Below are 24,978 nucleotides of genomic sequence, written 5' to 3' on the forward strand. Positions count from 1 at the left end.
CTATGTTTACAATGCGCGGGGTTCACAATCGGTCCTTTGTTGGAGGTGTACATCTATCCCGAAAGCGCCCCCGTCTTCGGACTCCGAATGCCATCCTAATACCCCGACACGGCAAATGACCTGCATATCAGCATGAGCTAGGCAAGTTTATAGCACGTGGCTGTTCGTATAGATCCGACATGCGGATTGGCTTCATAGAATCAAGCGCCATTGTGCGTACGCCGCATGTAACAGTCCAAGCTTATCATGGCCGGCAAATACCCAGGGCATTGATCAATACATTGGTATTGCTATGACTCGAAGAAGAATATCGGGGTAAATCTTTCCCTTCCGTACACTACTCTCTGTTTCAACAACAATATTTGCCCTTTGCGTCCCAAACATGGCGCAAAAGCTTCGTTTTTACCTGTTTGGTGATCAGACCTATGATTACGATGAGCAGCTGAGGGCTCTTCTCACGAGCCATGACCCTGTTGTGAGGTCGTTTCTCGAGCGAGCCTATTATACTCTCCGAGCAGAGGTTGCCCGTATACCAAACGGATACCAGGCACGGATTTCGCGCTTCTCTAGCATCGCTGAACTACTTTCCCAACGGCGGGAACATGGAGTAGACGCCAGCTTGGAGCAGGCTTTAACTGTTGTTTACCAGCTTGCGTCGTTTATGCGGTGAGTAACATTCTTTCTCTCTCTCTCTCTCTCTCTCTCTCTCTCTCTCTCTCTCTCTCTCTCTCTCTCTCTGTTTTTGTTTTTTTTTTTTTCCTCCTGTGCACAGCTAATTGCATGCAGACTTCATTCTGAACGAAGCCTTTCGTACCCATCAGCGGACGATGCGCATTGTCTTGGTCTGTGCACTGGTGCCCTAAGTGCAGCGGCTGTGAGCAGCTCCAGGTCACTCAGCGAACTGCTGCCGGCCGCGATTGAGACAGTGATACTCGCCTTTCGAACCGGTCTCCACGCCAGTGACTCTGGAAGACGGATTGAAGAGTCATCAGCGGCAGCAAAATGCTGGTCAATATCGTTGCAAGGTTTGGAAGGCCATGTAGCCAGGAAGCTGCTGGAGGAATGGTCCAATAAAAAGGTAGACCACCTTCATACACCATTACGTTGTGCGTCTCGGACAATAAAACTAAGCTTATCACCAACAGAGACTCCCTCCAATGTCAAGGCCATATATAAGCGCATATGCATCTGGCGGAGTCACCATCAGTGGTCCGCCATCAGTTCTGGCAGAGCTTCGAAACACACCTGGGCTGTCTAAACTGCGTGCTAAAGACATTCCAATACACGCACCATATCACTCCTCAGCAATATTCAATCAATGTGACGTAGAGACAATTCTGAGTTCTGCGTTAATCGATCTGGCCTCTCGCGCGACTCATGTTCCAATTCTATCAACCGGTACCGGACGACTGGTCTGGGCAGGCACTCTTCCAGCCGCAATACAGTCCGCCCTGCAGGATGTACTCCTTCGTCCGATAAGCTGGGAAAATATGTCATGTGGAATAAGCACCTGTCTTCAGTCCATAGATCCAAGCGAGGTGGAGGTGATCCCAATCGCCACCTTGGCCGGCCCACTGCTCTGTCGCTCAGTACAGGTCGCAAAAAGCCAGATTCCAGCTACAATCGATCCAAAGAACGATGTCATGAACGAAGCACAAAGTCAAATTGCAGAGGCTATGGACCGAGCCAAAATTGCCATAGTGGGCATGTCCGGTCGTTTTCCAGGCGCTGAGAATGTCGATTCTCTCTGGGAGCTTTTGATGGCCGGCCGTGATATGTGCAAAGAGGTACCACCCACCCGGTGGAACGTTGACACTCACGTTGATCCCACTGGTAAACGGAAGAATACCAGCAAGATCCGATGGGGCTGCTGGCTCGACAACCCGGATATGTTTGACGCGCGGTTTTTCAACATGTCTCCGCGAGAGGCGCCGCAGGTTGATCCGGCCCAGCGAATTGCGCTCATCACTGCGTACGAAGCTATTGAGCAAGCTGGTATCGTTCCAGGGAGAACGCCATCAACGCAGGAAGATCGAGTGGGCGTCTTCTTCGGTACGACCAGCAATGACTGGTGCGAGAGCAACAGCGGGCAAGACATCGACACGTATTACATTCCGGGCGCCAACCGTGCCTTCATCCCAGGCCGAATCAACTACGTGTTCAAGTTCAGCGGGCCCAGCTATAGCATCGACACTGCATGTAGTTCAAGCCTGTCCGCGCTTCATGTAGCATGTAATGCCCTCTGGCATGGAGATATCGACACTGCAATTGCGGGTGGCACTAATGTCCTCACGAACCCCGATATGACTGCCGGCCTGGACAGAGGCCACTTCCTTTCCGCAACTGGTAACTGCAAGACGTTTGATGACACCGCTGATGGGTACTGCCGTGGTGAAGGCGTAGCGACCGTCGTCCTCAAGCGCATGGATGACGCTATTGCAGACAAGGATCCAATCCTAGGTGTGATCCGTGGCGTATATACCAACCACTCTGCAGAAGCTGAGTCAATCACACGGCCTCATGTCGGCGCCCAAAAAGCCATTTTCCAACATGTCTTGAATCACTCGGGTATTCGACCTCAGGATATCAGTTACATTGAGATGCACGGAACTGGAACCCAGGCAGGAGACATGCGAGAGATGACCTCCGTGCTTGATACCTTTAGCCCGCAGTACCCAGGAGCAATCCAGCGAGAAAAGCCTTTATATCTGGGGGCCGTCAAGTCAAACATCGGACATGGAGAGTCTGTTTCGGGGGTTACAGCCCTTGTCAAAGTGATAATGATGATGCAGAACAACACTATACCTCCCCATCGCGGAGTCCACACGCGCTTAAATCGGAGGTTTCCCTCAAACCTCGATGAACGAAATGTTCATATTGCATTCCAGGCGACCGAGTGGCCCCGCGGGCAGACTCCCCGACGAGCTTTTATCAACAATTTCAGTGCCGCTGGGGGGAATAGCTCAGTTCTAGTAGAGGACCCACCACTGATACTGAAGGAAGAGGGTGCTGATCCTAGGTCATCTCATGTTATTGCAGTGTCCGCTAAATCACCTTCGGCATTGAGGAAGAACCTAGAGTCTATGCGTCGATATGCGATGTCAGAACATACAGAAAAATCTCTATGTGAGCTGTCTTATACCACAACAGCTCGACGCATTCACCACTCGCATCGGTTGATGTTTGCTGGGTCATCTCTAGAGGATATTCTGCGTGAGATGGAGAGCAAGTTAGCGATTAAAGAACCATTCAGTCCTTGCGCACCACTTCAATCGGTCATTTTCACCTTCACCGGCCAAGGCGCACAATACCCGGGAATGGGTCAAGTCTTTTTTAATAACTTCTCCGTGTTCCGGTCTGATCTCTGCCGCCTTGACGATTTGGCCCAAAAGCTTGGATTTCCGACATTTCTCCCGATTTTCTCAGCAAGTACCCATGCCAGACTGGAAGGTTTCACACCCACTGTGGTCCAGCTTGCCAATACGTGCATGCAGCTTGCACTCACCAGGCTCTGGGTGTCGTGGGGTATTCGTCCGTCGGCAGTAGTCGGTCACAGCATTGGGGAGTACGCAGCGCTGAACACGGCGGGCGTCCTGTCCGACGCGGACACGGTTTATTTGGTAGGCAAAAGAGCCCAGCTGCTCGAGGAGAAGTGCAACCGAGGGTCACACACTATGCTGGCAGCGCTGGCCTCTTTCGAAAAGGTGTCACGTCTACTTGATAGCGCACCGTGTGAGGTTGCGTGTATCAACGGACCCGAGGAGATCGTTCTCGCTGGACCGCGTTCGCACATGACAGATATCCAAAAGATCCTCGTGGCGCATTCAATTAGATGCACCATGCTGCAAGTCCCATTTGCATTCCATTCGTCCCAGGTGGATCCAATTCTGCAAGACTTCCAGTCTGCAATCGAAGGCGTTACCTTCCATAAACCAACTATCCCGGTCATTAGTCCACTCCTTGGTGATTTTGTGACAGAAACTGGGACCTTCAACCCAAACTATCTGGCACGCCATTGCCGGGAACCAGTGAACATACTACAAGCACTTCGCCAAGCCAGCACAATGAATCTTGTCCATGACAGCAGCGTAGTCATGGAGTTTGGACCACATCCTGTCGTATCAGGCATGGTGAAATCAACGCTGGGGAACAGCATCAAGGCACTTCCCACTCTGCAACGGAACCGAAACACCTGGGAAGTACTCACGGAGAGCGTGTCAACACTATACTGTATGGGATTCGACATCAACTGGACCGAGTACCATCGAGATTTTCCATCATCGCAGCGTGTCTTGCGACTCCCATCGTACTCCTGGGATCTGAAGTCGTACTGGATTCCGTACCGGAATGATTGGACTCTGTACAAGGGCGATATTGTGCCTGAATCAAGCATCGCGCTGCCAACCCACCAAAACAAGCCACACAGTACATCGCCGAAACAGCAAGCACCGACACCAATCCTGGAGACGACAACATTACACCGGATTGTGGACGAGAAGTCCACCGAAGGGACGTTTTCAATCACATGCGAGTCAGATGTATCCCGACCAGACCTCAGCCCTCTGGTTCAGGGCCATAAGGTCGAAGGGATCGGACTTTGTACACCGGTATGAATCTCCACACTCATGTTCGCTGCGCAGCATAATCACTGACTCCTTCTGCAGTCCGTTTATGCCGATATAGGATTCACGCTGGGAAATTACCTTCTAGATCGTTTCCCAACTCGATTCGGACCGGATACTAAAGTTGTGGATGTCACGGACATGGTGATTGAAAAGGCTCTTATGCCGTTGAATGCGGGACCACAATTACTGCGAGTCACGGCTTCATTAATCTGGTCCGAGAAAGAGGCTTCTGTCCGGTTCTACAGCGTGGATGTAAGACGTCCCTCTTCTAAATCTCAGATGAATACTAATATTCATAATTCCCAGGAAAATCACACCGAAACAGTACAACATTCCCACTGCCGCATTAAATTCAGCGACCGTTCAACGTACCAAGCCTATCAAGAGCAAATCTCCGCCGTTAAGGCTCGTATGTTTGAGATGAAGACCAACTCCTCATCGGGTAGAACCTACCGATTCAACGGACCAATGGCATACAATATGGTGCAGGCGTTGGCGGAATTCCACCCGGATTACCGGTGTATTGACGAGACGATTCTCGACAACGAGACACTCGAAGCAGCCTGTACAGTCAGCTTCGGGAATGTCAAGAAGGAGGGTGTATTCCACACACATCCTGGCTATATAGATGGACTCACGCAGTCGGGCGGGTTTGTGATGAACGCTAACGACAAGACTAATCTCGGAGTAGAAGTGTTCGTTAATCATGGGTGGGACTCGTTCCAGTTGTACGAGCCTGTCACTGATGATCGTTCGTATCAGACTCATGTTCGGATGAGGCCGGCGGAGTCGAATCAGTGGAAGGGTGATGTGGTCGTTCTAAGTGGGGAGAATTTGGTCGCTTGTGTTCGAGGATTGACGGTAAGTCGAGAGACCTAAGTAACAATCTCCTGTTTAGAGGAGAAAAAAGAAAGAGAAAGCGGATTTGCTGACTACCTTCCAGATCCAAGGAGTACCCAGGCGAGTCCTGCGGTATATCCTGCAAAGCAGTGCAAAAACCACACAGACAGCCACTTCGAGCGTGCCTGCCCCGTCTCAAGCTCCGGTGATGGTGCCACAGATTGTCCAAGTACCAAAAGCTAAGCCTATCTCCCAAATTTCCGGGACCCTGACAGAGGCTCTCCGGATTATTTGTGAACAAAGTGGTGTGCCTCTAGCAGAGCTCACGGATGATGCAACTTTCGCGAACATCGGCGTAGACTCTCTCCTAGCGCTGACTATCACAAGTGCATTTGTTGAGGAGCTGGATCTAGACGTCGATTCTTCCTTGTTCATGGACTATCCTACTGTGGCGGACCTGAAGCGGTTCTTCGACAAGATCAACACGCAGCATGCTCCGGCACCAGCCCCGGTATCAGACGCGCCAAAGCAATTACAACCAAGCAGTAGCCCAGTTGCATCTGCTACTCCGTCTGCACCCATCCATGGCAGATCGAAATTTGAATCAGTTCTTAACATCCTTACCGAGGAAAGTGGTGTTGAAATGGCAGGTCTTCCGGACTCTACTGCGCTTGCAGACATAGGTATCGATTCGCTCTTGTCCCTGGTAGTCACGAGCCGGCTGAACGATGAGTTAGAGCTAGATGTGTCGTCTGAAGACTTCAATGACTGTCTGACTATCCGGGATCTCAAGGCACATTTCATGTCCAAGAACTCCGACAATGGTTCGTCTGCGGTTCTTACTCCTCAGCCATCTCGGGACTCCGCACTCCCTGAGCGCACGAGACCTAGGGTCGCTGATACAAGCGATGAGGAGGATGCACCGGTTTCAGCAAATGAATTCACAACCAGTGCCCGCTCTACATCTAAGTATATGGCTGTGCTCAACATAATTTCCGAAGAAAGCGGCATGGCAATCGAAGACTTCACCGACAATGTAATGTTCGCAGATATCGGAATAGACTCGCTGCTGTCCTTGGTCATTGGAGGTAGAATACGGGAAGAGCTATCTTTCGACCTCGAGGTGGACTCTCTTTTCGTGGACTACCCAGATGTCAAGGGACTGAGGTCATTTTTCGGATTTGAGAGCAACAAGACGGCGACAAATCCAACTGCGAGTCAATCGTCTTCGTCCATTTCAAGCGGCACTTCGGTCTTCGATACATCACCTTCTCCCACAGACTTAGACATCCTAACTCCAGAATCCAGCCTCTCACAAGAGGAGTTCGAGCAACCGCTCACAATAGCAACAAAGCCACTTCCACCCGCAACTTCAGTCACTCTGCAGGGTTTACCCTCCAAGGCACACAAGATACTTTTCCTTTTCCCAGATGGCTCTGGCTCAGCAACATCATACGCGAAACTCCCCCGACTCGGTGCGGACGTAGCCATTATCGGCCTGAACTCACCCTACCTGATGGACGGCGCCAACATGACCTGCACCTTCGACGAGCTCGTTACACTGTACCTCACAGAAATCCAGCGACGTCAACCCGCAGGCCCATACCACTTGGGCGGCTGGTCCGCCGGTGGCATTCTCGCTTACCGCGCTGCGCAAATCCTCCAAAAAGCCGCCGCCAACCCCCAGAAACCAGTAGTAGAATCCCTGCTCCTCCTCGACTCTCCACCACCAACAGGGCTCGGCAAGCTCCCCAAACATTTCTTTGACTACTGTGACCAAATTGGCATTTTCGGGCAAGGGACAGCCAAGGCCCCGGAGTGGCTGATCACCCATTTCCAGGGCACGAACTCCGTTCTGCACGAATACCACGCCACGCCGTTCTCATTCGGTACAGCACCCAGAACTGGGATCATCTGGGCTTCGCAGACAGTGTTCGAGACGAGGGCCGTGGCGCCCCCACCTGTACGTCCTGACGATACGGAGGACATGAAGTTTTTGACGGAGCGACGGACAGATTTCTCGGCCGGGTCTTGGGGACATATGTTTCCTGGTACAGAGGTATTGATTGAGACGGCCTATGGGGCGGATCATTTTAGTTTGCTGGTGAGTCTTCTCTTCCGTGATTAAGTTGCGAATACTAATAGAGGCTATAGCAGGAGGAACCCTATAAGGGTGCCGTCAGGGCGTTCATGTCTCGAGTTTTGCAGTTATAAGGGCTAGAGGAGCAGAGGTTGGTGGCAATAAAGTCGTCCTCACTGCTGGGTACATTCATTTGGATGAATTCTTCTTTTTTCGTCGTGTTTTCATTACTGTATGTATTTTGATGTTGGGTTATACCTCTAGGTCGGGATAACGCTTTTCGGCTGTGGCATGACAACCGGAATATATATAATAGAACAATCCTATGTACATCTTTGCTGTGCTTACACGACGCACAGGTCAGATAGAGCGCCACGTAGGGAGTATTGATGTATCAAAACTCCAACTCCGCAAGCAAGCGTCGATCTATCTAGTAGATCCTCTAGTCTGCCCCACGTCTATCCGTCGATATGCCGCGGCAAATCATCTAAAACGCAAATCAAATGGGCCAGTCCGCCATCCACGAACCAAATGAGACAGATAGAAGCGTTTACCGGACCCCGCTTCATATCGGTGTAATCCCACTTGTGGTTCATGTGCTTGATATTATATATATAATATAACTCGCAACTCGTGCGGACTCGACCTAACTACTTGTCTATCAAATCTCTTATCTTTCGGCCTTGAATATCGGCGGAGGGATTTGCCGGTAACGTCGAGGCTGGGAATCTTATACAGTTGGCTTTTCAGACAAGTGACATTAAGTCTACTCTGCATTTCTGGCAATCTTTCCTATACTTCCTGCGACTTTTGAACCGCTTATTATCCACCCCTTCTTACAGCTATGGCTCCTCCATCTGCTACTGAATCATACACCACCAATGGTCCTGTTCCTGTGGTGATGAAAGGTGCGACCTCCTCGCAGGAAGAGGCTGCAGGAAAAGCCAAGGTTAAGATGGTCTTCCCATCGCCTCCGGTATTCGAAGACAAATATGAAGAGCGCGAGTATCTCAAAGGTCGACTGGCTGCTGCTTTCCGCATTTTTGGCAAATACGGCTTCGACGAAGGCGTGGCAGGCCACATTACGCTCCGTGATCCTGTTGATCCTACCACGTTCTGGGTCAACCCGTTTGGTGTCGCCTTCTCCCAGATCAAGAGATCCGATCTCATCCAGGTAGACCACGACGGCAAGATCATCGATGGCGGTCCGTGCAGGTTGCTGAATGCCGCTGCATACATGATCCATTCTGCGATTCACGCTGCGCGGCCGGAGGTCAATTGTGCTGCGCACAGTCACAGCATCTACGGACGTGCCTTCTGTTCCCTAGGAAGGCCGCTGGACATCATCACGCAGGATTCCTGTGCTTTCTATAATGTAAGGCGCTAGGCAGTAGTAGAGAAACCCTGCCATCTCTCCTTCAAGTGACCCTGGTGCACTCTATGACTCCCAGCTTATCATGCTAATGCTGGTATGTTTCTCAGGACCATGTTGTATACGAGCAATTCAGAGGTATCGTTCTTGCGGAAGAGGAAGGAAAGGAAATTGCGAAGGCTCTTGGAGACAAGAAGGCCGCACTCCTTCAGAATCACGGCCTTCTGACTGTTGGTCACACCATCGAGGAGACCATTTTCTGGTTCGTTAGTCTGGAGAAGTGTTGCCACGCACAGCTCATGGCCGATGCTGCCGCAGCTGGTCGTGGAGGACAGACAGTCAAGATCAACGAGGAAGATGCCGCGTTCACGTACAAGGCCGTAGGAACGCCTCGAGCCGGTTGGTTCAGCGCGAAGCCGTTATTCGACGTTATCCATGAGGAGACGAACGGAGCATACCTGCAGTAAACAGGCCAGTCTTCCATGTATGAGCAGTGTCATATATGAGATACCAAGAAGTATGGGGGATGGAGAATAACACTAGCTAGATTGTCTGTGAGATGAATTAGTTACTTGGTATTAGCACGACGATACAAAAAAGACCCTATCGATTCCCTCTCGCGTGAGGCTCAAGGCATCGCTTGAAAAAGATAATTCGGAGCCATCAGAGTCGAGACCATACTGTATTCTCATTTAGCTCGAGTAAAATAGAAATTATTGCATAGAAACGCGGTGATGAACTCGTTAATGAAAAGAGGCGATAAGCTGGCGCGATTGAGTTAGCTCAACTTCGGAGTTGGACAAGCGGATCTTTTTTTTTTCGGAGATTGTTCGCCTCCTCAACCTTTCTCTTCACCGTTCCTCTTCCCACCCCTTTCCCTTTCTTTTCCATCTCCTCCCACCTGCATTTCCAAGCCGGTGCTTTCAATTCTTCTATCCGGTCTTGTTTCAGGTAGTTTTATCCAGAATGTTGGGTGCTGTTCGTCGTCAGGGCCTTGCGCAGGCTCTCAGAGCCTGCGCTCCCCGATCCATCTCCGTCAGAGCAACACCGCAGGTGCTGAGATGGCAACGACCGTCCGCGGCCACATTTCCCTTTGCTAGTCGTTCGATCTATTCGTCGCCGTCTCTGCGAAATGCTGCTTCCGGTTCTGGTGCCGCCGCGCAGGCGCAGGTGGAGGAACCATTCGAACAAACCCAGGATCGGATCACCGAGTTTGAGGATCTGGCAGCAAGGCAGTTGGTCAGCCCGAAGATCATCGACAATATTACGAAGGGGATGAATATCAAGACTATGACTGAAGTTCAGAGCTTGACAATCAATGAGACCCTTAAGGGCGATGATGTGTACGTCCAGATTACTTTCATCTCTTCCGGATGTTTTGAGTTTTCCTTATCGAAGATGCCATGCCTGTTTATTCGAAAATCCTTCTTGCGATTGTATATGCTAACAGTGTGCGGTTTACAGATTGGCCCAGGCCAAAACTGGTACTGGAAAGACCCTTGCCTTCCTTGTTCCCGTCATGCAGAACATCCTGAAAGACAAGTCTCTCGAGAGACGCAGTTCCGACAGACGCGGCTTTGGCAGATCGACGCCTACTGACATCCGAGCCATTATCATCTCCCCAACCCGTGAGCTTGCCGAACAAATCGCAGTCGAGGCGCGCAAACTCGTCTCAAACACCGGTGTCGTCGTACAGACCGCAGTTGGAGGAACACAGAAGAGAGAGGGCCTGCGACGCATCCAATACCAAGGCTGCCATGTTCTCATCGGCACGCCAGGCCGTCTGAACGATATCCTCTCGGACCCTTTGAGCGGCGTCAAGGCCCCTAAACTGAGCGCTTTCGTCCTGGATGAGGCTGATCGTCTTCTGGATGATGGTTTCGCCCCGGCCATCGAAGAAATTCAGAATCTTCTGCCAGACCCAATGAACGTTGACCGCCAGACGCTCATGTTTTCTGCGACTGTCCCGCGCGAAGTCATGCGTATGGTCCGTCGGACTATGAAGCCTGACTTCAAATTCGTCAAGACGATTCCGGATGACGAAGTGCCCACCCACATGTCGGTTCCGCAGAAAGCGGTCTACCTCAACGGACTGGAGAATAGCCTGCCTGCTGTGCTTGAGCTCGCGAAGAGCTACGTGGAGAAACAGAAGCAGGATCCCAACCTGCGACCATTCAAGGCAATTGTCTACTTCAACTCCACGGCGCAGGTCAGTGTGGCATACGAATCCTTCGCCGGATTGAGGAATGACCCGAATGACCGCCGAAGTGGCCACCCTCTTGGACGGATGTTTTTCTACGAGATTCACTCTCGTCTTACGCAGAGGAGACGTACTCAGTGTGCCGATGACTTCCGCAGATCGACGTCCGCTATCTTGTTTTCGTCGGATGTCACTGCTCGAGGAATGGACTTCCCCGATGTCACTCACGTTATCCAGGTCGGTGTCCCGCGTGACCGCGAAACATACATCCACCGTCTTGGACGTACTGCCCGTGCGAACAAGACTGGAGAAGGCTGGATCCTTATCCACGAGGCAGAAGAATCCGCTTTCCGCCAGAAGATCGGTGATCTGCCTATCAAAGAGGATACCAGTGTCTCTACTGCCGGTGTCAACATGAGCAGAGAGAACCAGCAACTGCCTGAGGCGACTGCTGAGACTCTCTCTCAGGTCGGCGCTTCGATGAAGACGATCCCGTATAAAACAAAGAGCGACTCGTACAGGGCACAGCTTGGTACACTCACTTCCGTCATCCAGAGTCGGAGACTGATGATCAAAATTCTCAACGACCTTGCTAAGTTCGGCTACGGTCTTAGCGAACCACCAGTTCTGTCCCCCATGTTGGCCCGCAAGATGAACCTGGAACTAGTTCCCGGTATCAACATTGGACATGAAGACCCAGAGGATGATGGTGACGTACGCGGTGGGTCTCGTTTTGGCCGTGATGGCAGATCCTCTCGTTTCGACTCCGGCGACCGCAAATTCGGCCGCGACGGATTCTCCCGTCACGGAGGTCGCTCTGATGGAGCACCCTGGGCAGGACGAGGCCGAACTAACCGCCGCTCGGACGACTTTTAGAAATAACCGGCTGGAGGCTGAGATAAGTGGATACTAGCATGACCGCATGAATCCCTATCATACTCTCCCCAGATGATTATCGGATAGGCAACAAAAGAGGCATATACACGGCGTTTATCGGATCTTCTCATCAAACTTCAGATATCCACCTTCTACTTCCCTCTTGTTTTTTCTTCTTCCCATTTCAGATATCCTCTTCTACTATTCCAACGACGTCTCCTCCTCCATGGGCAAACGCTCTGAGTTTTTTCTTGAAATTTACACGCGGCCAGGATAGGGGAAATTGAGGACCGGGATTTCAATTTAATTCCATCTCAAAGCTTGATTTGATTATCACTTCTGAGAAAAAGCGAAAGGAAAGGAAGGGAAATTAATGATCGGATCGGCATCTCATCTCATGTATTTTTTCTCATGCAACTAACTAACTAACCACATGTATGTAACAATATCTGACCTGACCTGTACTATGTCTTTTGTTTCCTCTACTTCTTTCAAGTAAAGTTAGGGGTTTATGCTGCCTTCTCACAGGAAAAGAAGAAGGGAAACGAATGTGTTATATTTTGTGGTTAAATTAATTTGGAACTCATCTCATCTCATCTCTGAATATGATTATTTCTCTCTGTCATCTCTCTCTCTTGATTGATTGATAAAAGCCCCTGGCTTTGTAAAATGTGATCTCATTTTATTCACATTCATATTCATACTATCCACAATATGAAACACAGGACATCCCTCGAGAACAAACATCAACCAAACTACCAGTGCATAGCATACATACCACCTTTCAGGAGAGAAAAATAAACACACTGAATGAACAAATCAAGATTCGATAACTGGCCATAGGGGTATTGTGGTACGGTACACGAAATGCATGATCCTCGTAGCCTTCGATGTATGTATGTATGTATGTAATGCCTTATGAGATCTGTCCGTGGGCATGAGAACAAGACAAATAGAAAAAAAGAAAGAAAAAGAAAAAGAATTAAATAGGACCTCCACTGCCCGGGTATTCAAAAGCGCCTTGATAACTCCAATTCTGCACGCTTTTTTCCAATTAATGCTCTGGTCTGATCTGGTGTGATTTTCCGTTTCTGTTTCTCGCTCTGCGCTGAGTTCCTGTAATGGGTGAGATAGTACTGGTACTTAGACTTAGAAGGAAGAGACTAGGCTACGACTTTCCCTCCGTTCTTGATCCATTTTCGCACCTCGCCTAGTTCCTGGACGCATTCTAGATGGAGTTCCCATGCGACGTTCCAGTGTTCTCGGACTTTAAAGTCTTCCTCGATGCCTCGGAGATAGGCGCTGTAGCCGCCGCGGGCTGTTCCCGGGATGAGAACTTCTTCGTCATCCACGTCGGTGTCCTTTTCGCCTTCGTCGTCCACTTTGAGTCGGGTGGAATCGCCAAAAGCACTTATCCAGTGTGCAGAAAGTCCGGTCTCGACTGAATCTTGTCTGGCGTTGAAGTGACGCAGCATGCGACGGTTGAAAACATTCCACTCGCGCATATAGGCGGTCATCTCGGCCACATATCGGTCCCACGCTTGCTTGGGCAGGACCATCTGTTGCGATCCAGCACGGGCTGCGACCAGAGCTGGCCGAGTAGGACGCTTGGGAGGATTGGGACACTGTAGTTCACGAGGACGCCCTGATCGTGCGTTGTCATCCGGATTATTCGGGCGCGATTCGAACGGAAGAGTGGTGAAAATGTCGTTTAGGTCGTTAATTCCAACATTGTTTGTGGAAGCCAACGGGGTCACATTGTTCAAGCCAGTGAAGTTGTAGATATTAGGCTGTCCGTTCGTCTCAGTCGACTCCGTCTCACTCGTTGGCTGGGTCGATCCTGTCTTGTTGGCTGCGGTTGACGCTGTAGTATGCGGTTCGTCTTCTCTTGCACCAGGCCGCCATTCAGGGCGGTTTGGCTCCACTGACACGAGCCTAGGCTCACCTGGTCTATGGCCATTTGCAGGAGGCACAGTAGTCTTGGCGGGGATATCCTCGTCAATGTCCATTGCCTCTCCATCTTTGGAAATTCCCTCTGATGATGCATCGCCCTTATCGGGGTGCAGGGTAGCCTTTTCCTCATCCGCCTCCGTCGACACGGTAGGCTGGGACTTCGCGGCAGGCCTTGCCTGCTTCCTGGGACTCCTTGCACGGCGAGTGTTGGCTTGCTGTTGCGTATTCTCAGGCTGTGGAATAGTCCAGGCAGCATTCTTCAACTGCTCGGCCCAAACATCTGCCGAAAACTTGGCTTCTGCGAACGGTGTAGGCGCTTGTTTCGATGCGGATGGAGCACGCGAGGTGCCTTGGCTTGAGGAACCGTTCTTCGATTGCGATGAAGCAGTAGACCTGCCAGGCGTTCGACCACGACCGGGTGATCCTCGTCCACGATTCGCTGCATCCTTAGCTGACGGGGCAAAGAAGTCCGCAGCCCCTTCGAAAGTGTTGCGCCAGTGATCCGCCGAAAAAGTAGTGTGTAGATTCTCGTGGCTCTTGGATTCTCTGTTCATCGTGGCTTTCGAGGTAGTCGATCCTTGGAAGCTATGAGACGGGTCAGCATCATATCCTTGGGTTCTCGATATCGACTTAATTAATGGGTCAGGAAGTTGGCGAAGCGAGGCGCGAATCGCTGCCGCTGATGGAGCTGCGCTTTTGCCGTCGTCTGTTACCCTGATCCGCTTGGGGGATGTGGCCGGAACCATCACACTGGAAGGGTAGGCCCAATACGGCGGCTGTTTGCGCGGGCCTTTGGGAGCGGCCTTTGGGGAACAGAATCCCCATTTGCGGGACCAAGAAAGGGTAGATGATTCAGGGGCGGCGTCATACTTATTAGAGGGTTCCTTTGATTCTCCGGTAACATCACGGGTCTCGCGTTTCTCTGGACGTTGAGCGTTATGCGATTCGGTGGTCGTAGCTGAGGCATGGAAGCCATTCGGGAATGCGGTGCTATCTGAGGCATGCCCTTCATAATAATTGTCAGTATTTTCATCCATATATCCGTGATGGCTCCGTGGCCTGGGTCCGTCGAAACGCCTGGGAGGGTGTAGGTGATCCGGAGAATCATAATCGGCCGGCCAAACTGAGGGATTCTCACCAGCTCCTGAGTTCCAGTCCTTGTAGAAGTCGGAAAATTTCTGGTTCGGGCGTAGTCTACTCTTAGGGACGGCCCGTGGCTTGAAAGTAGGCTGGTCTTCATCTTCGTCAAGATCATCCTCGTCCTCGTCTAGGTCACTCGAAGTAGCCGATGAAGAAAAGGCTCGATCCCGGTTCTTCAGTTGTGGGCTCGCGCTACGATGCCGTCCAGATTTGCTATGCGCAGGGCTGGGAGGATTCGTCCTCGAGTGAGGTCTCGGGCTGCTAGGGGAGTCCCTTACGGTAGAGGACCGGCCGAGTCCAGAACTTGAGAAGTAAGTCCTTTCGCCTCCGCTGGTTGCGTACCGCGTGCTGAGCCTTTCAAATCCCGGGATAGTGAACTCTTCTGGTGCAGTGGTCTTCTTTGCGGTGGGAGCTGGTGCCGGTTCGTAAAACGCACGTTCCGGTCTCGGGACATTGGTGTAGGCGGAAGTGTTGGCTGCTGGCGGTTCATCGCCGCCTGGTGTCCCTGGAGCAAAGCCCTGCTTCCTCCTGGTGGATGGGGTCCGCGGAGGTCCAGTAGCAGGCTGCGTCGGCGGAGGCTGCTTCTCATATGCCGTCTTGAAGTATTCGTATGCCGACCTCGGCCTCGCGGATTGTCCGGTTGTTGTCCCCGTTGGCGTTCCTCTGGGAGCTGGATATGATTTACCGGTCCGAGGATCAAAGTTAGCCCAGCCAGGCGTTGCGTTATTCTTCATCTCCTGGAAACCACGGAAAGCATCTGCCCGAGTTTGAGGCTCATCCCGCGTCTTCTCCCATGGCTGCTGTTGTGCTGCTCGTGCATATCTGGCAAAGCTCTGCGCACTTGCTGAAGGATGGGCTTGGTAAGATTGTCGCTGAGAATAGCCTGGTCTAGAAGTCTGGGCCCTTGAGGTAGGAGGTGGTGGCGGAGGAGCATACGGTTGCGACGCGGGTTTTGGTGTGGTCGGTTTCTTCGTGGCAGTCGCCGCTTTCGCTGCACCATACGTCCTTCCATAGCCAGCTCGAAGCCTATCCGTATCATACCTCAGACGCAGTTGTGGATCAATAAGAATCTCATGAGCTGCTTGTATCGCTTGAAACTTTGCGTTGAATTCGGCTTCCCTTCCCGGATTTCTGTCGGGATGGTACTTCAAAGCTGTGTCATTCCACCAGTTAGTCACTGTAGACAGGTCTTGAAGAACTTATACTCTCACCAAGCTTCCTAAATTGCTTCTTGATTTCATCCGTATCGGCGCTCGGGGTCAGACCCAAGTCCGCATAGTAATCCCGACGTACGTCTGCTTTCACCATCTTGCCGGTGCAGTGGGGACCTTATGTGTCCGTTCAAGCACGAGAGGGTGTCTCACGAAGCAATATCTCTCACATGCATTGCCTGTACTATATTCTGGAATTGGAGTACAACAGGGGCCAAGCATCTATAGAATCGATAGACAGAGCAAGAGGTAACAGCAACCACGTTGCCTTTCAGCCAACTTCGAGCTTCCCAAGAACCAATTATCCCCAGGGTGCAATCTATCGCAGTGGTCAAAAGAGGTGAGGTAAAAGGATAGTCGGTCGTTATTGCAGGCAAAATTCCAGAATGCCGTCGTGGCGGGGACTGTTTCACAAAACGCGCGCTGTCAGCGTCATAGGACGACTTGATTGAAAGCTGTCAGAATCCAAACTATGAATATCAAGGACAATAACAGCAAAAGCAGCAGGGAAAAGAATACATCCTCTTCCAGCCACTGCACAGTTGAGGGGGTCGTGTAAGACACAGTTGGCCCAAGAGTGAGGCGTAGATGCAAGGGCCAGAAATCAGAGCCTAGGCTGGAGGTCCAAGTGAAAATTGAAGTGTGCGTACCGTTGTTTGAATCTCTGCGGTAGGTCCCAACTAATGTATAGTCTGCGTCTTTGGAACACAGTCCGGTTCGCACCAACAGCTTCGAGACAGTGAGAGCTTATCCTCACGCAGACAGGATAAGTAGTATGCTTCCGCGACTCTTCCCCAAGCGCGGAACGGCGTTGGACCCTGCGTGTGGGGTGATCCACGGAGGAACAGAAGAAAGGAATGGCAGATCAGAGATCTCTTCGCTCTGATCGGTGGGCAACGAGAGAGGGTCGTAACAGAGAAGGTCGGACTGGATAACGATTCCGCGGAGCTCAACGCGGTTGGATGGAGTCGAGCGCAGGGTGAGTTGGCGGACTGACTGTGATTCGCAGCCGCAGAAGGACAGTCGAGGCCACGATCGACCTGCTGCGATAGAAAGCTAGCAGAGAACGAGCGTCCTGGCGGTGTTGACGTCGGCGGTGGATTGTGATTGTTTTGTTTTTTGTGTCTCTGCTTCTGCTCTTTGGAGTTTGCGGTCCCGCCTCGTCCCACAAGGCAGAAAAGCCGCCCAAGTTGCTGTAACTGGACCGCCGCAACTATCAATCAACAATACTAATGATTATTATATTCGGCGACTACAAAGCCAACGCGGATGGTGGCTGGTCTTTAGGAAACACCAGCAGTCGCTGCGATACGCAACGCAGGAGTCCGCAGTCAGTCCTACTCTACAGGGAATCTCCTGGAGTCTCCTCCGCAAACATCCTCAGGATGCTAGACTATCGTCCACTGCACTTCATTCAGCATGCTATCATCTTGGCGCCTTACTGCCCAACTGCTGGCATGCACGCAAAGCGGCCATCCAGCGACGCAGCTAGAGTCCGGAGACCACGGGCGATTGCAGACAATAACTACCAGCCAGCAGATTATGAGATCACTGACCCGATCTGCTGCCCACTTGATTGGAGCTCTATCATGCCGTCAGATTCAGTGACGATGTATGCCTTTAGGCCAGGTCAGATGGATATATTCCGAAGTAGGACACTGTCCTACGAAGCTAACTATACTTGAAAATGTCAAGGGTTGAAAAGAAGACAGTGAACGTCATAGGGGGTATGATAATGTGTCTGACTTGCTTCCAGGTGACCAGACCGTCATCCGCTAGCAGACAACCAAGTCGAAAAGGCTCCACAGAATAATCGATATAGAATTGCACCGTGGACAGGGTGAAAGCACAAGTCATAACGCTCTATGATATCAGGGCAAGCCGCTTTCGTTTCCGTCCCAGAAGATGCAGCACACAAACCATTGATTTCCCGTCATAAACCTTCGCTATCCGAGTAACATAACTCCCAACGAGACAGAGCTAGAGAAAGCAACAAAGAAATTTTTACCGGCAAAACATACATACTGAGAAGGAAATTCAACACGTAGTGAAGACGTAGCTTTTCACGTAACAGCATAAGGGGAATATTTAGTTCCCTCCATTCGAGGGCCCTGCACCGTTGCCGCCAAAAAAGAAGCCATCGAAGAGGTCGTAGCCAGTACCCTCGCTCCAGTCGTGCTGGAAATCAACAGCAAGACCAAAGCCAAGGTCAAGACCTGGTCCAGCTCCCGCCCCAAAGGACGGCATAGACGGATACTCTTGGGTACCGTCTTGTCTTGTCTCAAGATTCATCGCCCCACCGGGAGCGAAGTCAAGGAAATCCAGCCCGGGGTCAACAAAGCCTTCCTGCTCGGGAGCTTGCGATTGACCGTAGTTCTGTTGTGCACCTCTTGACGAAGGACTCTGAGGTGAGTTGTAGTAATATTGCTGCTGCTGCTGTTGCTGTTGCTGCTGGGGATTTGGCCCATCATACGTATTGTCGTACGACTGCATATACTGTGAATTCCGATGGTACCGGCCTTGTGGATTTTCTCGTTGGAGGTTTGCCATTGGTTGGCGACCGCCATATCCAGATCCATCATAGGACTGGAGACGTTGTCGTTTACCGCTGGGAGGGGTCATACCCTCAGCGAAGAGATCACCGAGATTCATATCGAATCTGGGTTGAGGCCGCGCTTGCCTGGACTGGGTCTGCCGGGGTGGCATCTGATATTCGGAGCCACTCTTTCGAGATCCGGGACTTTCAAAATAAGTCTGCGGTGTGCGTGAAGCGGGAGCACCGAGAGGCGTCCCGGAGTTGTCGCTGCCAAAGCCCGTAGTTGACAGGCACATCTGAACGGTTGCCTTGCTCATCCTTTCAAAAGCATCCCGACAGGCTTCTGCTGGTGGACACTTCTCCATCAGATCGCCCAAAACCGAGGTGGCAGAAAGAACGGTAAAATCAACATCATCAAGCGTCTAGAAGCGTAAGCCAAGTTCCACAAACGAGGCACTATGTGCGACTTACCAGGCGACTTCGGACCACAGGTGAGTGCCATATTGCATATAGGAACGATATACCTGGGGCTTGTCAGCTCGCCTACGTTACAACCATCGAAGACGGCGATGTCTTACCTGCCATGAACAGGTGATGTGTAGCCAAGTAAGTATAATTCACTAGGTGGACACGGTGCAGTTGTCGATATATTCTCAAGACCTTCTGTCCTGCTTCCGCAACCTTGAGGTAAATGTCGTCTTCGTCCTCGCTGTCTTCAACATTCGAGAACGATGGACTCGAAACATCATCTGCCGGTGTTAGAGCTCCAACCAACGGGGCAGGCACCGTCAAGCTCTGTCTGTACAACATGACGATTGCTTGGAAGTAATTCAGCTCGAAAAATTCCACAGAGAATTGCACGCCCGTTTCCTGACGGGTTGGCGCAGAGTCTCTCCATTCAGCAAGTCGGCGATGCACGTCTTTTCGCCAAGATCGGAAGGAGTCGAAGTTCTGTAGGAAAGGTGATGGGAGTTTGGTGTGCATGAAAGCATTTCGACTGTTCTTCCCCCCTTGTCTCGCAAGTCGCGCCTGTTGGTACTGCAAGACTTGTTGGATTTCCGACTGGAGAAGGCGTAGTTTGAGATAGTGATGAGCGACCACTTTGTAACTGGGTGCATCTTCTGGGGGTGTTAGGAAACCAGCCTTGGTAATATACTTGTCATCCAACAAGGACGGAAATTCCGTCGTGATGACCTGGTCTGTTATACCGAACGGCCGGCCCACACAGGTGCTTACGAGACGGTCGAAACTGTAAACACACCACCAAAGGCGCCGACGAAAGTCTCGAACCCATTCTCTCCGTCCTCGTTCACGAGGATCTATGCTTGGCTTCTGCTTGTCATCAGTACCGATCGCTAGGCGTGGCACACCCTCCTCTCCAATAGAGTCGATGCCTGTGCCATCCTCGTAATGCAGACCCAAGTCGACGGCCAATCTGACAGCAACTCCAACAATGTACCAGAGACCCGGGGGAACGGGTCGAAGGAGAGCAAAACCGGCCAGAAGGAGGACCGCCTGCAGTTCTTCAAGACCGGCACCAAAGCCATTGCTCGAGGTAGGAGAACTGAGAAACGCTTCCAGATGGACACTCGCAGCGGCATGGTACTCCTCCGGTTGATACTGATGGCTCGAATGTTTCCGTCTGGCTGATGGTTCTGTTGATGGCCGATCACCAGCCTTATTTTCATCGTCTGCATTTGACGCCTTTCCTTCGTAGATTATGCCGGCACCGATGGCGAAAACGATGTTGAGTACATACAGATCCCTGGAAGACGAGTCCTTTGCGTCACTGGAATAGACTCGATCCATGAGTTCCACGAAATCAGGGCGATGGAGGATCGGCATCTGAGGGTTGGCGTGTTCAAAGTACAGCTCCACCAGCTTGTTGGCAAGCTCTCGATCGGGAAACTCTGCACATTTCACCGTTGGCTTCGTCTGCAAGCCAAAGTAAGAGTCTCGCATCGTGCTCGCACCGCCTCCTGTGACAGTCTGGGGCAAACGATCACCCGACCGAGTAGATCCGCGATCCGACCCATTTCCTGATACGGAACTCTTGACCGCTGCGAAGACCACCCTGGCGAAAGAGATGCCGGATGTAGAGCCCAGATAGCGAGGGTCCGAGGTCCCTTGAACGGACACCATTCCAATATTCGATACCAAGTTATCCAGCCTCTCTTCGGTTTTCTTTTCCCGACTAGCGCTTCCATCCTCGCCGTCTGTGCCACCTTTCCTTGCCCCGGATCCTTCTATCAAGCTACTATCTCTGTCCTTCTCTTTCTTTATTGTCGCAGAACTTACACCAGACATGGGAGAGTCCTCCGCAACAGAATGGGCTTGTGCAGTATCCGCCACGCCCTCTCCTCCAGTTGTCTCGTCGCCTTCAAAAGCGGCTGCTTCCTTGTACCCAATTCCATTGTCGGTCAACACTTTTTCGAGATATGCGACGCGAGCCTCCAAAAAGTATACATAGCTGCGGGGTATCTCCCGTTTCGTGATTGGATCGTAGCCCACACAGCGGACTCCAGCTTTCTCGCAGGACTGGCAGCGGGGAAGACGTTGGTCGCATCGGTTTTTGCGCAGCCGGCAGCGATTGCAGGCGGAGACGTTGCGGAACGACGAGGTTGAGTTACCCGCAGCAAGATGTGCGCTGGACATGGCCGCAGAGGATTGTGTCGTTGTTAGTGGAGAATGAGCGGCCTGTCCATGGGAGTAATGGTGCTGAGCACCTGGATCATTGCGCGGCGGGCCCAGTAACGACTGTGACGATGAGCGGGGAGGGTTGTCTGAAGAATCAAAGGAAGCGCGAAGCCTCTTTGTGCCGGATGGACTCGTAGATGCAGGCGGAACAGCGGGATTCAACATAACGAGACTTATGCGATGAGGCGGAGATCATGTACGACCATTGCTTTACCGCAGAGCCGTACAAATGTGCCAGGAAGTATACGGATTCAACAAGCTCCGGGCAGATCCTGTCCTCATGTTCGTTTCAACAGCTCGTGAAGGGGCGCTGCGTCGCTGGTAAGTTACCCTGCCTTGAAGGATCGTCCTGCGCTTCAACTGGCGATGGTGACCGCGCAAAACCCTCGGAAATCGGTGTTCGAGATAGAGGTCTGTAGTCGTCGTCGATGCCAGTAGCTTACTTAACCGCCCAGCCTCGACCTTTGAGACGACTTTGAAGATTAGCCCGACCAGGCTTCCAGGCGCAATATTGTCATACACGTTGTGGCCTGGAGGATAAAGTATTTATTAATCGGAGGCGCTTTGTTCGAGATCCGCAGAACCAAGAGTCGCCAGTCAGCGGGAGCCCCGAGAAAGTCCACGATCGAAGATCGAGATAGGGTTCTAGTGGAGTCAAGCTCACCGCGCCGGCTCGAAGCGCTTAACGGGTTGATACGGCCGATCGGGCTGATGGAGAGTGGACAGCAGCTGAAGATGATGTTGAACGCAATGGATGATCGCGCTGGAATATCTGCTGGCGGCGACACGATTCACGATCCAGAGCTGTTCTTTTCCAAGTTCTTCCACACTTCTTCCTTCGCCGGGATGGCCGAGAAAAGACGGATTCCGGGGGCGCTACGTGTGACAATACGATACACAAGGTGATACCGTGTGAAAACCGATCAACGGCCTCGTAAAACCCAACATTCCGATATCATTTGCCAGAGATAAGGATGGGACTGCTCTATCTAGTCTGGCGTGTTTCCACTCTGATACCGTTACTGAAGCTGCCTTTACAGGCACTATACCATACTTACGGTCCGCAGCTGTTACGATTATTATTATTTTTATTTCAACCGCAGCATTTGTGCTTCGACAGATCTTCTTGTTCTCTTCTCAGTCTTCTGTCGTGACATTGGAATCATCATAAACATCTGGCCTGGATCATTTCTTACAGCTTGCCATTGCTCACAAGTTGGACTCCGTTCGAACTCCCCTCACTACAAACTGTCCTCCGCGACTGGCGCGCATTTCTCGAGCCGGGGAGAACTCCGCCAAACTCTGTTGATCAGGGGCCCACGGACTAGATCGTTCTTAAGGAAGTCTCTTAATAAACCGTTTAAGCTTGGAAACCCGTAACGGACTCATGATATGAGAATACTCATGTTGAGAGTGATCGATATCCAGGCACGGGCCTTCTTCTGTCTTCGGACGAGCTTCTCTTGCGTCACTCCTGACGGAATTTTCTGGCGTAGTTATGGCTGATTCCACTTTCTTACTACCTAGATGGAGGTCTTGACAGACTGACGGAGTCGATATATGAGAATTCCTGTCAAGACATCGTCGATAAGCACATGTTCTCTTGCTGACGGTCTCCGAGTCTTGACCTAGATGGATCAAGGGAACTTGACAAAAAGCATTACGGCGGGGATAAGACAATCACAGCCTAATTCAACTTCGACTGTTGGACGTCATAACTGCTCTGGCTATGACAGATGAGTGAACTATACAAGTGCACACTGAACAGTAACTATCTGTCTTGTCGCGTTGTGAACACACTTTTATGGATTCATCAAGCAAAAGGCAAGCTGCCAAAAGAATCGAGCAATCTGTCCTTATACTTGAAAGTTGAGCGTGACTAGGTACCCCGCCTGTTCATTCAAGAATTGGATATGTCAGCAGAGATAATAACTAGACTGCATCCCCACGCTAGCTTAACAATCAGCAGCCAGTCTAGACTTTGTTATGGAGATTGTTCCTGGATTCTTTCTGTGGACACCTATCAATATTTCTGGTACATCATACAGATCACCAATTCTGTAACATTGATACAATGAATTTGACAGTGAACCCATAATATGCAGCGATTTATGAAAATGCATTTTCTTATCCGCCTGTTCCCCGCCAGAGTGGGGCATATCTGAGGTCGGATTGAAGGGATTTATCACGATTTTCACACCCCCACGCCGTGGATATCATTAATGGTAGTTATCCTTAGCTGTGCGAATCGAGGCTAGGTTCCGTTTCTTGTTTTTGCCCCTTTTTCAGGAACGAAAAAAACATCAAATAAAATCAAAATACAGGGATTGTGATCTGCCTTCTCTGTTTGTTGAGCTCACATGTGAGGTGTCTCCTAGCGGTAAGGTTATAGAAAGGAAGTCTATGGTATATAGAAGCAAGGGGAATACATCGTCACTAATGTCAAAATATGTACTAGCTTTTGTCTGTCCATGTCTCCATGACATCCTTGTCGATCGTTATGTAATAGCGCGCAGTCTTCAAGAGCCATTCGTTTAGTTTATTGAAATCTTTTAGCGAGCTGACTCCTTTAAACTGATATACTATATAGAAAGTGGCCCAGGAGGAGAGAAACATAGCGAATATTTTGTCATAGGATACTTCCCATCTTTGCATATCGACTTCCTTCTTCATTAATATCTTATTTATAAAATATTCCAATAACTAGGTAGTTATTGCTATTACACAGGGATTTTAGTCATTTTACGGAAAGAATCACATATTATCAAAGTCTCTGTTCAGACAAGTCCTTTGCTTTACCGCCCCTTATAGAAGAAGTACTGTACATATCTACTACCCTAAACCTCTATAAATCAGGAGGCCATTCGAGCAGTTCCGGCTTGCTGGCACTTTCTTTCTTTATCGGAACTATCTAACGAGAAGAAAAACCATTTTGTATACAAACAACACGGACTGCTTTGACCCATATACAACTTTTACCCCCACCTAGTTATATAGAGAAGATATTAGAAATTTCAAGTATCGCAGATTAAAACAAAAAGAAAGATGGCGGGAGGGAAGACCGAAAAGTATCCCCGGCCCATCCTAATAAGGCAATTCTTAGATTGAGTCTATATAGCGGTGCTTTAATAGTCGACGGCAAAATTTAATACAAAACAAGCACTAAGTATATCTATCCCTCATGCAGCACAAAATAACCTCGCGTAAAAAGCGCATCTGCAAATTGGCACGTGTCACTGTCAGATCGACGAGTGCATATGTCAGTTACCTAGGTAGGTAGGTAGTCCTAGATAACTAGCCCATTACTAGACTAGATCAGGCCTGATTGGAATATGCATCGTACTTGTGAAAGATTATATCTAGGCAGATTCTGTCATTTTGAAATTCCACATTGCTGCAATGCATGCAGCAAGCTTGTGTTTATAATGAATTGTTATGCCCATGTGCA

General features: G+C 50.6%; 5 protein-coding genes across 5 annotated transcripts; 3 read left to right on the top strand and 2 right to left on the bottom strand.

The window, feature by feature from the left end:
• Window positions 1–180: 180 nt before the first annotated feature.
• On the top strand, window positions 181–7,904 carry C8Q69DRAFT_480069 (putative polyketide synthase). The gene is made up of 6 exons (XM_028631499.1): window positions 181–666; window positions 787–1,078; window positions 1,146–4,607; window positions 4,665–4,877; window positions 4,932–5,486; window positions 5,569–7,904. Exons 1-6 carry the CDS (start codon window positions 383–385, stop codon window positions 7,591–7,593), a joined length of 6,831 nt encoding a protein of 2,276 aa, XP_028481820.1. The 5' UTR covers window positions 181–382; the 3' UTR covers window positions 7,594–7,904.
• C8Q69DRAFT_480071 (ribulose-5-phosphate 4-epimerase) lies at window positions 7,905–9,713 on the top strand. The gene is made up of 2 exons (XM_028631500.1): window positions 7,905–8,920; window positions 9,028–9,713. The coding sequence occupies exons 1-2, from the start codon at window positions 8,390–8,392 to the stop codon at window positions 9,382–9,384; spliced, it is 888 nt and encodes a 295-aa protein (XP_028481821.1). The 5' UTR covers window positions 7,905–8,389; the 3' UTR covers window positions 9,385–9,713.
• A 170-nt stretch (window positions 9,714–9,883) lies between these two features.
• On the top strand, window positions 9,884–11,993 carry C8Q69DRAFT_510298 (putative ATP-dependent RNA helicase mss116, mitochondrial; the record flags this gene model as incomplete). Its single annotated transcript, XM_028633177.1, has 2 exons — window positions 9,884–10,260; window positions 10,382–11,993. 2 exons carry the CDS (start codon window positions 9,884–9,886, stop codon window positions 11,991–11,993), a joined length of 1,989 nt encoding a protein of 662 aa, XP_028481822.1.
• Window positions 11,994–13,156: 1,163 nt separating this feature from the next.
• Window positions 13,157–16,394, bottom strand: C8Q69DRAFT_510299 (DnaJ domain-containing protein; the record flags this gene model as incomplete). The annotated part of the gene is made up of 2 exons (XM_028633178.1): window positions 13,157–16,239; window positions 16,298–16,394. The coding sequence occupies 2 exons, from the start codon at window positions 16,392–16,394 to the stop codon at window positions 13,157–13,159; spliced, it is 3,180 nt and encodes a 1,059-aa protein (XP_028481823.1).
• A 1,789-nt stretch (window positions 16,395–18,183) lies between these two features.
• Window positions 18,184–21,968, bottom strand: C8Q69DRAFT_105613 (putative C6 transcription factor). The gene is made up of 3 exons (XM_028625059.1): window positions 19,412–21,968; window positions 19,305–19,357; window positions 18,184–19,255 (listed from the first exon to the last, which is right to left on the bottom strand). Exons 1-3 carry the CDS (start codon window positions 21,693–21,695, stop codon window positions 18,386–18,388), a joined length of 3,207 nt encoding a protein of 1,068 aa, XP_028481824.1. The 5' UTR covers window positions 21,696–21,968; the 3' UTR covers window positions 18,184–18,385.
• Between the last annotated feature and the right edge of the window lie 3,010 nt (window positions 21,969–24,978).

Source organism: Paecilomyces variotii (genome assembly GCF_004022145.1).
Source record: "Paecilomyces variotii strain CBS 101075 chromosome Unknown C8Q69scaffold_14, whole genome shotgun sequence".
NCBI lineage: Eukaryota > Fungi > Ascomycota > Eurotiomycetes > Eurotiales > Thermoascaceae > Paecilomyces > Paecilomyces variotii.